We start from the raw sequence: 13,376 nt of genomic DNA on the forward strand, positions 1-13,376 counted from the left end.
AAAGGTGCATCCAGAATAAGGGCCCTTCCCCTTTACGGCTGCCGCACAGTTATATGTTCTCAGGAATGGGTGTCCGCGCGTTTACCGCGGTTCTTGACAACTGGTGAAATGCCGAACGGCAGCCGCTGCCCGGACTGCGGCTCCTCTGAGCTCGTGGAAGACTCACATTATACTCAGAGCCAGCTGGTGTGCTCCGAATGCGGTTGCGTGGTCACCGAAGGGGTCCTTACTACCACCTTCAGCGACGAAGGCAACCTCAGAGGTACTGGCATCTGTCCCCGGACCCTGGGGACAGCCTGGGGCTTTGGAGTGCTTAAACCCGGATTCCTCTCCCTAGCTCCTCCTTTTCTTGGTCATGCGCACAGTTAAATGTGGGAGAAGCTAGCTTAAGTAAACAAACTAGCTGGAGGAGGGTGCTCTCCTCTATTTTCCCAGTACTTACTACGGTGTCTGGCATTTAGTGGGTATACTGGATAGTGAATGAATGAAACGGAAAGGTTTCACTCATCATGTCAGACTTGTTCAGTGTTGAAGCATTGCCGGTAAATTATTTGGAAATACAACATGAACCATTATCCCATCGTAGTTTTTAGCACTAATAGGCAAAATGCTCCTTTCCTTTCACGCCATTGCTCTAGTATGGCGGCTCTCAACCTGTGGGTTGTGTGACCCCAGTGGGGTCGATCGACTTTTACCCAGGAGTCATCCTGCGTATTGGATATTTACATTACAATTCATAACAGTAGCAACATTACAGTTATGAAGTAACAATAAAAATAATTTTCTGGATGGGGGTCACCACAACATGAGGAACTGTATTAAAGGGTCGCCAAATTAGGAAGGTAAAGAACCATTGCCTTCGTCCTTGACTAGTGCAGCCCTCAAAAATTGAACACACCAGAGAAATTACTGGGAAATTGGAATCAGCGGTGCTGTGTTATATAGTTCTGTCCTGTCCGTCTCCGGATTTGGTGCTTCTTGAAGACATTTTAAAAAAACAGATAAGCTTTCATTTTTATGTGGATGGGTATCTTCTCTGAGATGGAAGTAGATACACAATAATTTGAAGTCTCCTTATGTGGCCTTATGTGGTCAGGTGATGAACAGAAGCCAGTTATTTATTGTTTGCTATTTTTCAGAAGTGGCATATTCTCGAAGCACAGGGGAAAACGAACAAGTCAGTCGCAGCCAGCAACGAGGTGAGAATGGAGCCTTTCCCCCTTCCCCCACTTTAAGTTTCAGCTTTGTTTTATTTGTACTCTTTCACTGTTTTATCGTGGTGTTTTGTATATGTGCATGTGTGGTGCCCACGGAGTCAGAAGAGGGTGTTGGATCACCTGGAACTGGAGTTAAGGATAGTTATGAGCTGCCATGTGGATGCTGGGAACCAAACCCCACATCTTCTGCAAGAGCAACAAGTGCTTTTTAACTGCTGAGCCATCTCTCCAGCCCGAGAATCAACCTTTTATGACACAGTGGCTTTAAAGACAGTTGTCTTGATGACCTCATCTGTCTGTGTATGTTCTTATTCTCAATAAGGTACCTTATACCTTGTTGGTATAAGGTAGGCTACAAGAAAACAGTTATTGATGTGGTGTATGCCTGCAATCCCAGCACTCAGGAGGTGAGGCAGGAGAAGTGAGGGACCTCTGTTTGAGAGACCTCAAACAGAGACTTTGAGGTCAGCCCAGCCTACATACTGAGTGTGTCTTAAAAACCAAAAGGAATAGAGGTAAATGAAGGTTTGGGTCTACACAGGGCTTAAAGTAGCCTCAAGGAACCTGAGTAAAAGCTTGGCTTCAAGCTATGGGGTAGGTTGGTGATAGAGTATGCACCTATCATGTGTAAGGAAGGCTTGGGGTTCAATCCCCAGTACAAAAAAAAAAGAGTCGAAGTAGCTCATATAAAGGTGGTGGATTGAATGTGACCTTTTCATCAATGTTCTGAACCATTAAAAGGACCACAGGTCTAAAGGGCTAGCAGTATGGCTTAGCAATAAGGAGCTTGCCTAGCATGCTTGAGGATCTAGGGTCTGGCTCCAAAACACATGGTCACACCAAGTTCCCTGTTAGCACAAAAAGGCATATTAGGGGTACATCTGGTGTGTATGGCAAGTTTAAAAGAAGTAAGTTAAGCCCCAGCAGAACTTGCTAGTAGGTACACACTACTTCCTTTGACCACTCTGCTTGTTATATGTCTTCTCAGATCTCCGTCGGGTAAGAGACCTGTGTCGAATTCTCAAGTTGCCACAAACATTTGAGGATACAGCAGTCTCCTACTACCGAAAGGCCTATCAGCTGTCGGGCATTCGTGCTGCCAGGCTCCAGAAGAAGGAAGTGCTAGTTGGATGCTGTGTCTTAATAACCTGCCGGCAACATAACTGGCCCCTGACCATGGGAACCATCTGTGCCTTGTTGTATGCGGATCTGGATGTGTTTTCCGGCACCTACATGCAGATAGTGAAGCTCCTGGAGCTGGATGTGCCCTCTCTGTGCCTGGAAGACTTGGTGAAGTCTTACTGCGGCAGGTTCGTGTCCAGGAGGGAACAGTGGGCTGGGATATATCCTGTGCATTCTTTCAGCGGTGTCTGGCTCTTACCAGAGCCTGTCTCACAGGATGTGAGAGCCACTCCTATTTTGTGCTTACTACTAATGAGGTTAATACAGTTTGTACAATTCCCAGGTGCTGTCATTTTCAAATTCCTTTTTCATCACAGAACTGTGATAATTAAAAAAAAAGAAAATCCCTTCCAATAACTGCCATTCATAAAGCAGGGGTGGGGCCACTCAGGAGCAGTTATTGGAATTAGATGGCAGGGGCCACGTGTCACATGTGCAGTAGCCCTACTCCAGCAGGGTCACCTCCATATGGTGTCCAGAGATACTAGGTAGTGGTAGAACAAGGTCGGAAGCTAAGGTGTTAGTGGGATCTTTTTTTTTTTTATTAACTCTGTATCCCAGCTGTATCCCACTTCCTCATTCCCTCCCAAACCCTCCCTCCCTCCCTCATCTCCTCCCTGCCCCTTTCCAAGTCCACTGATAGGGGAGGACCTCCTCCCCTTTCATCTGACCCTGTTTTATCAGGTATCTTCAGGACTGGCTGCAAAGTTCTCCTCTGTGGCCTAGCAGGGCTACTCTTCCCTTGGGGTGTGGGGAGGTCAAAGAGCCTGCCCTTGAGTTCCTGTCAGAAATAGTCCCTGTTCCCCTCACTATGGGAAACCAATTGGGTACTGAGCTACCACAGGCTACATCCGAGCAGAGTGTTCTAGGTTATATCCATTCATGGTCCTTGGTGGAGTGTCAGTCTCAGAAAAGACCCCTGTGCCCAGATATATTTGGTCCTTGTGGAGCTCTTATCCTTTCCATGTCATACTAACTCCCCCTTCTTTCATATTCCCTGCACTCTGCCAAAGGTTTGGTTATGAGTCTTCATACCTGCTTTGATACACTGCTAGGTAGAGTCTTTCAGAGGCCCTCTGTGGTAGGCTCCTGTCCTGTTACCTGTTTTCCCCTACATCCAATGCACCTCCCATTTGTCTTTCTAAGTGAGGATTGATCATCTTACCCTGGGTCCTCTTTCTTGTCTACCTTCTTTAGGTGTATAGATTTCATTATGTTTATCATATCTTATAGGACTATATGAGTGAGTATATACCATGTGTGTCTTTCTCCTTCTGGGATACCTCACTCAGAATGATCTTTTCTAGATGCTACCATTTGCCTGTAAATTTCATGATTTCCTTATTTTTGATTGCTGAGTAGTGGCATCTTTTGTTGTTTTGTTTTAGACAGCCTCATACAGCCCAGGCTGACTTTGCACTTCTGATCATCTTGTCTCCATCTTCTCAGTGCTGGGATTACAGCTGTGCACTCCTATCCTTAGTTTGCCTTTTTTTGTTGTTTTTTTTTTATTTTTTATTTATTTATTTATTTTGACTAGTATACTTTAAAACAAAATAACACCACAAAATGACTGACCAAGTATGGTAGCACAGACTCTTAATCCTAGCATTTGGAGGCTGCAGCAAGAGGATCAGGAGTTCTAGGCCAGCTTAAACAGCATGATGAGACCCTATGTTTTGTTTTGTTTTGTTTTGGCGGGGGGTGTTTACTTGTTTGTTTTTTTAAAACAATAATGCTTAGCCATATCCTAAGTGAATGAGGACATTGGAATTGTGCGGACAGCAAGGTGCTCAACTGTTTGTGTCCTTCATCTGCCAAGTGTCTGCCCCCTTTTCTTAGTATCTCTCTCCCCAGTGAGCTTGGGTATCTCTAGGATGAAACAGCTTTGCCATCCTTTTGGGGAGAACTCCCCTTCTCACCCTGGAAGGGCACCCATATCATTCATTCACTTGGCTCTCACTTTGGTGGTTTTAGCTTCAAACTGTTCCAAGCTTCCCCATCCATGCCACCCAAATACGTGGAAGACAAAGACAAGATGCTGTCTCGAACCTTGCTGTTGGTGGAGCTGGCAAATGAGACATGGCTAGTGACTGGGCGGCATCCCTTGCCTATCATCACTGCAGCCACCTTCCTGGCATGGCAGTCTCTGCGGCCTTCAGATCGACTGACGTGTTCTCTTGCCCGGTTTTGTAAATTGGCAAATGTGGACCTGCCCTACCCGGCTGCCTCTCGTCTGCAGGAGCTCCAGGCTGTGCTGCTTCAGATGGCCAGCCAGCTTGCCTGGTTACAAGTTCTTAAACTTGATAAGCGGTCAGTAGTGAAACACATTGGAGACCTTCTCCAGCACCGCCACATACTGCTCCGAATGGCTTTTCGAGATGGAACAGAGGTGGTGGAGACCGAGGAATTACAGCAGCAGGGGCAAGGACAGCAAGAAGAGGTAGAGGATGGTGCCTTGGATTTGCCCAAGAAGAAGCGTCCTGCCAGTCCTGCCCTTCTCCTTCCACCCTGCATGTTGAAGCCCCCCAAACGGACCCATCCCACACCCCCTGTTTCTGTAGTGACTGGAGACGAGAACATTTCTGATAGTGAGATAGAGCAATATTTGCGAACCCCTCAGGAAGTTAGAGACTTTCAGAGAGCCCAAGCTGCTAGCCAGGCAGCCATGAGTGTCCCTAACCCTCCCTGATGCACATTCTGTGAGGTGTATTCAATTCTGCCTACAGCTTATTGAAAGGCCTGTTGTATTGCAAGAAGTATGACCCTTGGATATGCCTTTCTCGTTTAAAGGGACCAAGAGTAGCAAGATGGGAGGTGTATAGGATGTCAGCAGGGGCAAAAGTCCTGTCCCTTGGTGCAGTTGAGCGAGTTGGTCATCTACAGCTGGGATGGATTATTCCTAAGGTTCTTCCTGTTGAAGAATCTGCCCAGTTCTGTTCTGCCCTAGTATGAAGTAAATGTGTCGCTGTTGTGAAAGAGCTGGCATTCCTGGTGATATCAAGCATTCCATGAGCAGGCACCCCAATTCCTAGCCCCTGTCTAGTGTAGGCTCTAGTTTTGAATATTCCTAAGATCGTCTACATTAACAAAAGGACCATGGCTGGACTACGGCTGTCGCTCAAAGGGCTTTGCAAGATTTTAATATATTAAAACAAAGAGGCATCTGCTGGAAAACATTCTATTGTATAAAACCAGAACTTTAAAACATGTTTTCTTTGGCACTTCATTCCCTCCCTCCCTCCCTCCCCTTTCCCTGGCATATTGCAAAAAGCTCTCCAGTGCTAAGGCATTGGCAGGGTATGTAAACAGCAGCCAGCATATGTGGAAGAGTAATACAAAGCTTTTCCCTCTAATATCGTCTGTGCAGCAAGCATAAATAAAGGGACCCATCTCAAGGAGGCTGGATCCTCCCTTCCCCATTCTGGTTAGGTTCTCTCACCTAACCAGACCTGGGTTCCCTCCTGCTTCACAGGGCCCAAGAACTCTACTTCCATGTGGATCTGTGGTAAAAGGCAATTTAAGTTGGGAAAAGTGGAGTTTTTAGCAAGTAGTGAAAGCAGAGACTCTTGAGCAACCTGGACCCAGATGCTGCCCCAGAGTGTGGTTGGGTTTCAGCGAGTTGGGAGATGGTTTGGCACTTTAGTTTTCTAACTGGAGTTAGAAATTGGATTATTAGCATGGCTTTGCCATAGAAGCCTCATGGAGGCACTTTCCCTCAGTCCCTCAGAATTGGGCGGCTGAGAGCAGGCGGTGGGTACTTTAATTGAGCAGCTAAGTGGAGTCTCATTCAGACCATTATATAGGTTGTGCCCAGATCCAATATCAGCGCCCTCCCCCAGAGTCTTCAGGTACCAGGGGCATCACTGTCTCGGGTGTGTAGAGTTCAGGTTTTGTTCTGAACTCTGCTGGAAGAACTGTGTACCACTCCCTGGGGATTACATCTCTCTGAGCACCTTTCCCACCTGCCCCCTCCGTGTTACCGATCTCTAGAGCTGCCTACCACAGGGCCCCACTCCTCCCACCCCTTGCATAGTTGATCTGAAAAGGCAGCACCTGTCACACCCCTGGCAGGGCACCTGGCTCATCTGCTAAGATGGTTTCCCAAGCCAAAACCTGGGAAGAGGCCTGGGACCTTGACAGTCATATGGTCCCCTGTGAGGCCGGAAGAGGCCAATGCAGTTCCCAGGTTTCCCTCTCCTTTCCTGAGCCTACCTGGGCTGGGCTCTTCCACTAGACTGACGGAACTTTTATCCCTACCTGGGAGGGCACCAACATCTTGGCCATCACAACCGGTCTAGGATTGTCTGTCGCTCCTACTGAGGGGTAGTCCACCAGACGAGTGGCAAGCATCTGCCTCTCCGTCCCCAGCCTGGGTAACTAAAGACGGTGAGCCCAAGGGCAGCCATCAGCATGGCCACTTCAAGCCTACACATCCCTAGAGGGCTTGAACCACCGAGGATCTGGGAGTAACAAGCCGGTGTGACCGGCCCATGCTAAACCTGGCCCTAGACGGTGGTCTCGCTTTTCCAGAGGCCCGTCTTCATGCATCCTCCCGCTATGGGCTCTGCACCGGTCACACTGGCATCCTCATATTTGCCCCCCTTGGGGGCGCCGTTAAGACTGGTGGTGTTGAGCGGGTAGGAGCGGCGCTTGCTCTCCCGCTCCAGTGCGCTGCCACCGCCCTTGAGGTTGTCACGGCTGGCGCTGCGGCGCTGCCCGGCGCGCCCGGCCTCAGGGATCGGCGCAACGCTGGTGTCGCTGCCCTCCGACGGCGTGAGCATGGGCTCACCCTCGAGCGGAAGGCCCTCGCCGGGACTGTTGCGGCTGCTGCCCGGGTAGCTGTCGGACGGGCTGTTGTGCAAGCTGCCGCTCTCACTAGACAGCAGCTCGGGAGCTCCTGGGGACGTGCCTGCGCGCAGCGCCTTGAGCCGGCTCTTGCCACTAGTCTCTCCGGCTCGGTGCCCCTTGGCCCGACTCTTGTGTAGTCGGCGCCCGTGATGAAGGTTGTTATGGTGCCGGGGAGCTAGGCTGCGGGAGCCGACGGTCTCTGGCTCTCCATCCCCGTGGGCGGCCACGCCTGCCTCGCACACCTGACTCTGGGCTACCTGCAGGTTGGTGAGTTTGCAGGGGGGAGGCGGTACACGGCCACTGCTGCCACTTGGGGAGGACTTGAGGGAGGCTGGTCCCTCCCCCAACACCGGGGATCCATCCTCCGCAGCAGTCGGCAGGGCCCGGGGCGGGGCGTGGGAGGCCGAGGGCGAAGCAGGAGGACAGCAGGCGCGCCAGGAAGCCCGAACATCCCTACGCCTGGCACAGTGGTGGGTGAAGACAAAGAGGCCCAGAGCTGAGGCTGCCACACCGTACAGACAGCTGCACACCACTCGCGGCAGCCAGCGCTGAGATACCGCCAAGGCTCCACAAGCCCACATAGCCAGGTACAGGAAATGCGTGGTCATCAGCGCCCCCAGCTGGACTCCCGGAGAATATACGCCATCACCATCCTCTGGGGGCGCAGGTGTCCCTACTCCTGCGCTAACTGTAGCCAAAAGGGAACCAGAGTCACTCAGGAGGACGCCACTGCTCCTGAGCCTGGTGGAACCCCTCAGGTCTTCCCCTGGCTCCAGAGCGAGCCTACTGTTACCCTGCTTTGGATTCTGGGCCACATGACCCCGTAAATGCAGGCCCGCACACAAGAAGTAGATCCAGGTGATGGGCAGAATCAACGCCACCGGTATGTAGAAGGCGCCAAGGCTTGGACGCCATACCAGCCAGCAACTAGGGGGGAAGACAGAGATAGTGGGTGAAGACTTGGGAGAGCCCTGGAGGCGGGGCACAGGCTGGGCGGTTGATGAGGTAGGATGTGGGAAGCAGAGCGGTGAGGCAGGACCTGGCTTAGTCAACATGCAGGGGCTCTCTAGCTGGGTGGATCAGCAGGCATGGGGCTGGTGTGAAGGTTGGGACAGGTAGATGGTGATGTTGAGGCAGGAGGGGGGAGTGGTGCTCACTAGGGACTGTGGTCCCGGTAGTTGTGGATGTTGACCGCAGCGGTGATGCCGCAGATTATGAGGGGGATCCCTCCAGCAATCAAATAGAACCTGGGGGTGGGAGGGAGGAGGGCAGTTTGAAGGTCAGAGAGATGGAGCCCCGGAGGTAAGGGAACCGGGTGCTCAGAACCCTCAATTGACGTGTCTGTCTTTTCCCCTGTCCCGTTTGGGGCTGAGTGATCTGGAAAGGTGGGATGGGGCAGGGATGTAAGGCCCCTAAGGGTAGGGCAGCTTCTTTAGAATTTGGCCAAGAACTGTTCTATGGGACAAGAACCAAAATTGTTCTCTCCGACCGTAAGCAGTCAGGGTGAGGGTTGTCATGGAAGTTTTGGGGGTCCCTGCTCAATGCCCTTTACTGTCACCTCCTTCCCTTGTCAGGCCTGAGATACTTGCCTCTTGCCTCTGGAGAGCAATCCCCGGGATCTTGTATTCACCCCCAACCACCCCAGCTTTGCTACACCTGTCCTGGGTCCTGTGGGCCCTCCCATAGCTGATAATTGAAAGCACTTACCGGAGCATAGGTCGAGGACCTGATGGTGCTGCATCCCCTTCTTCTGGAGGGGGCGCCCTCCAAGTGAGCTCCTTGTGGAGGACCCGAGCCTTTACCCCCATCCAGAGCAGTGTGGACAAGGAAGAGTAGTGCAGAGTGATGCCCACCTACAAGGTCAAGGCACTGAGGCTTGGGACCTGAGCTGCTGACTGGGCTACACCCTGGAATGTCAATGGCCAAGTATGTTCTCACTGTCCCCGTGTCTCCAGCATCCCACCCAGTTACTCATCGTACTGGTCCTTGCTGGTGTCCTCTCTGCTTCCATCCAGGGCTTCCTCTCACCCCAGGGACCCTCCAGGACCCAGGCATAACTGGCTGTCTGGCACAAGACCTCTCCTCCACTGGGACCCCCCACACTCCACTTTGAAGCCCCACCTTCAGTGATTTCTGTGCTACTCTGACCATTACTGATCCTCTCCACATCACCCCTTCCAACCCTACAAGGCTAGCACAGAAAACAGGGAACTGGGCAGGGAGGGCGAGTTCCATGAACCTTATTTTTCTTGCTACGCTCCCCTCCTCCTCTGAAGTCACTCATTTTAGAGTCCCGCTCCCTTCTTACCGCTTGGCAAACCATTTGGTAGTTGGTGAGAGTGATGCCCCCAACAAAGACAGCAGAGGTCATGGCCATGTGGAAACACAGGTTCAGCAGCATATGCCAACCCTTCCGGGACACATGGATGGAGCTGCCCCAGAAAGAGTCTTTTATTAATGAGCTATCCAACCCCATTGCGGCTGGTGTGAGGGCTGGGGCAGGCAGATGGTGATGATAATGAAAATAAATTACCAATGAGCATGTATGTAAATGTACTGTGTGTAATGGGGAGAAAACCCTTCATCTCCTCACCCCCAGCTCCAAAATGTGTGCCCCAACCCCAGAGCCTGGCCAAGTCACGTGGGCCTGCCTGAAGAAGAAACATCTGCCAGTCTGCAGTGAGACATTCCCCCCCTCCCCCTCCCCCACCTCTCCTTCTCTCCCTGGACCAGCTCTCACCTGTGGTTGAGGATGTAGGTGATGATGGTGGAGAAAAGACAGAGTAGCAGCAAAGCTGTGCAGGGGTACACAACAGGATGCAGTCCAGCCCCAGAGCCTCCCGCCTCCCGTGGGAACGCACTCAGCTCCTGGGAGAGAGGGGGTACAAGGATTGAGTTGTCCCTGTCTGTACTAAGCCATTTCCCTCATCCTGACTCCCAGCCAGCCTTGGACCTGCACCTAGATGCTTTAGTCCATTGGGCGGGTAGAATGCAACTTTGAAGACAGCTGCTCAAGAACACAGGCAGCCTCCTGCCTACCTTGCCTCTTCTACAGTTCTGCTTTTCTGGGGGCTTCTTTTCAGAGGCCCAGTTGAAAACTCAGAGATAGGGTGCTGGAGAGATGACTCAGTGAATAAGAGCACTGGCTGCTCTTGCAGAGGACTCAGGTTCAATTCCCAGCACCCACATGGCAGCTCAAAGCTGTCTGCAACTCCAGTTCCAGAGGATCCGACACCCTCATATGGACATGCTTGTAGGCAAAACACCAATGCACATAAAATAAAAATAAATTCAAGAAAACCCAGATGAGCTGTCTGTGACATGGCTGTGTGTCAGTAGCAGCAAAAGTTGGAGGAAGGGATGAAAAGTTGCTTTTCAACTAGAATAATTCAGGTCAAAATAGGCATGGTGATACAAGCCTATTATCCCCGAGCTTGGGGGTAGGATCAGCAATTCAAGGTTATCCATAGCTAGATAGTGGGCTGAGCTACAAGAAATCCTATCTCAAAAACCAAACCAAACCAAACAAACAAACAAAACATACCAAAAATATGTGAGACCTGAAGGCCAAGCTAGATGGTTCCAGATCCCTCTTGAAAGATAGAGAGGCGTGGAAGAGGCTAGAGGGTCATTTCCCATAAACTCTGACATCAACGGAGCACAAGGCTGCTGTCCTTTCTGCATTTTCTTGTGGTTCCAAGTGATCAAAGTACCACAGTCCCTGCCTCCCACACAAGTTCCCTCGCCTCCCTTCATCTCCACACCCCTCCCTCTACACACACATTACACATACCATGAGCACAGCCACATTGCCCAAGTGCTGGCAGTACAGGGAACTGACGTTGGGCTTGCTGACGCGGAGCTTACAGCCCTCGGAACTCCAGCCTCCAGGCCCCTCTTGGTTCCACCAAGCTGCCATGGGATCAGCTCCTTCAGCCCAGTGCCTCAGTGAGACAGCCACCGGCTCAGTCAAGTTCCCTACGCCACAGCCACCTGCAAGGACAGTGAAGTCCACATGGGCACACGAGGTTGTTAGGAAGGCTGCTGGGAGTGATGAAGCAGAGCATGCTGGGATACTGCTGTCCTAGGGAAAGAGCTAGCTACGGTCGTCCTGGGTCAGTCTACCCAGGGCGACTCAGTGGAGACTCCTCTGTCTCAGAGGAAGAGGCAGGTGGAACGGGGGGGGGGGGGGGGAGGAGGCGGGGTACAACACCACCCTAGGAGCCCAGCGCTAACATGGAAGGAGGGAAAGGCCAAGTCAGGAGGAATCCCTAAAAAGAACTGTTGGCCTCAGGAAGGAGGGATACATAGGGACAGGAGAAAAACCTGAGAAAGGCACTAAGCAGGCCTATGTGGGAGAGTGTGTCTGTGACATGCATCATACGCTCCCCACCCCCACCTCCCTATCTCTCCATTAATACACCTGTTCACCCATGACAACATCGAGTGATCCTTCCTCTGATGAATTATCATTCGGGTCTCAGAAAAACTTGAGTTTTCAAGGAAGGCCTCCCGGGCCCCTCACTAGGTTCAGATGAATGTCGGAACTACGTGGTCCAGGCACCTTCCACAGTTGCTCACTTCTAACTACTTGTGCAGTGCCTCTCTGCTGAATGGTGCCCCCCCCTTTTTTATGTGCATTGGTGTGAGGGTGTCAGATTCCTTGGAACTGGAATTACAGACAGTTGTGAGCTCCCGTGTGGGCACTGGGAATTGAACCTGGCTCCTCTGGAAGAACAGCCAGTGCTCTTAACCTCTGAGCCATCTCTCCAGCCCCAACGTGTGCACTCTTAAGGGCAAAGAATACAACTGTCTGAGCTCGAGCATACCTGAGCCCAGCAGAAGCTGGCACATGCTGGATACTTAACAAGTGTTCCCACCCGGACTGGAAAGATCCCATTTTAGGAACAGAAACGGGTGCTAGGGTAATGATGGCAGCATGTTCATGGCACACAGGAGACCCTGCATGGCACGTACAAGAAGGTAGACATTATAATAAACCAATCATGAAGGAGCTCTGACATGTACAGCGGTGTTTTCAGATGGCATTGTAGATGGAGGTTGCCCGGTGAGCAAGCCCAGAGTTTGGAAGATGGAAGGGAAGCGGGACTCAGAAAGACACATGTGTGTAGCTTGTGTGTGTGTGTGGGGGGGGGGGGGGGTGGTGCTGGTCCTGATGGAACAGACTAGTTAAGGACAGGGCTACAGTGATCCACTCAGTTCTTGGGGACCACACCACAAACAAGGCAGTTGGTCCTTCCCCACCACAATTCTCCCTCCTGCTCTAGTCTCTAGCCTATGTGCTGTGTCTGGAAGTTCTGAGTTCCCCTCGGGGTTTACTGTGTCAGTCCTACCTCTAACCTCAATGCCACAGCTGTCTTGCCTTTGGGACACTTCTCACCAGGACTACTGATGTAGCAGTCCAAGGAGCCTCTGGCTGGAGTAGCTCAGGGGCATTATTCAAGTATTCTGCTATTCAGGGAGGCAGCGGCCTCTGCAGGGAAGGCCATGGCCCTCAGGTTATAACACCAAAGGTGGTACATGCTTCCAGGATGCGCTCATGCCATATTGCCTGTCTACCCGGAGCCCATGTGTGGCAGTGTAAGAAGCCTGGGGTTTGGTGTGGAGGGAAAGAAATGAGGCTTTGTGCCTACAGGCTTTCTGATAAGTCATATGCTTAGGATATAAAACTGTCTTTTGTCTGGGATATAAAATCATGTCCCTCCAAGCCTATTCTCACCATCAATCTCTTCCTTGACAGGCCATCTCCGCTCCCACCCCCCTTGAGATATGGTAAGGTTTCTGCTATCCTCTGCCAACTGCACCAGGGCAGTGGGGAGCCACAGACATGAAAGGGGCAAGACAGACAGACGACGTGCAGGAAGTTGGTCCCTTACTGGTTCCTGCAAATATGACAGGGGTGGCCACACCACGCCTCTTGCCAGGCCCAGCTGCTCCAGTACGGGAAGTGTTGCCATGGCTGCGGAAAAGACGGCCATTTCTGAAGACCAGCAGTTGCAGGGTGCAATCTGGAGGGACTGGGGGAGCCAGGGCAGCCGGAAGGGTTGAGAACAGGCTGGGGGGGCAGCTGGATGGAGGCCAGGGCCACGCTATTCTGAGGGGACA

General features: G+C 51.6%; 2 protein-coding genes across 2 annotated transcripts; one reads left to right on the forward strand and one right to left on the reverse strand.

Moving 5' to 3' along the window:
- Positions 1-5,611, forward strand: Brf2 (BRF2 RNA polymerase III transcription initiation factor subunit). The gene is made up of 4 exons (XM_055617284.1): positions 1-262; positions 1,140-1,199; positions 2,206-2,527; positions 4,377-5,611. Exons 1-4 carry the CDS (start codon positions 109-111, stop codon positions 5,089-5,091), a joined length of 1,251 nt encoding a protein of 416 aa, XP_055473259.1. The 5' UTR covers positions 1-108; the 3' UTR covers positions 5,092-5,611.
- LOC129684205 (adhesion G protein-coupled receptor A2-like) lies at positions 5,515-13,371 on the reverse strand (the record flags this gene model as incomplete). The annotated part of the gene is given in 8 exon segments (XM_055617283.1): positions 5,515-8,177; positions 8,408-8,497; positions 8,958-9,103; positions 9,559-9,682; positions 9,991-10,118; positions 11,044-11,243; positions 13,148-13,334; positions 13,336-13,371. Coding segments are annotated over 8 exon segments (2,181 nt in total), but the record flags the coding sequence as incomplete, so codon positions are not given.
- Positions 13,372-13,376: the final 5 nt, after the last annotated feature.

The sequence above is a fragment of the Psammomys obesus genome, unplaced genomic scaffold, assembly GCF_907164565.1.
Source record: "Psammomys obesus unplaced genomic scaffold, mPsaObe1.curated_primary_1811, whole genome shotgun sequence".
Taxonomy (NCBI): Eukaryota; Metazoa; Chordata; class Mammalia; order Rodentia; family Muridae; genus Psammomys; species Psammomys obesus.

Excerpts from the sequence above, each read along its gene's own strand:
- Brf2 (XM_055617284.1), top strand. The coding sequence starts at position 109 with ATGCCGAACGGCAGCCGCTGCCCGGACTGCGGCTCCTCTGAGCTCGTG. Across the intron at positions 263-1,139 it reads CGACGAAGGCAACCTCAGAG|AAGTGGCATATTCTCGAAGC; the intron begins GTACTGGCATCT and ends GCTATTTTTCAG. Across the intron at positions 2,528-4,376 it reads GTGAAGTCTTACTGCGGCAG|CTTCAAACTGTTCCAAGCTT; the intron begins GTTCGTGTCCAG and ends TGGTGGTTTTAG.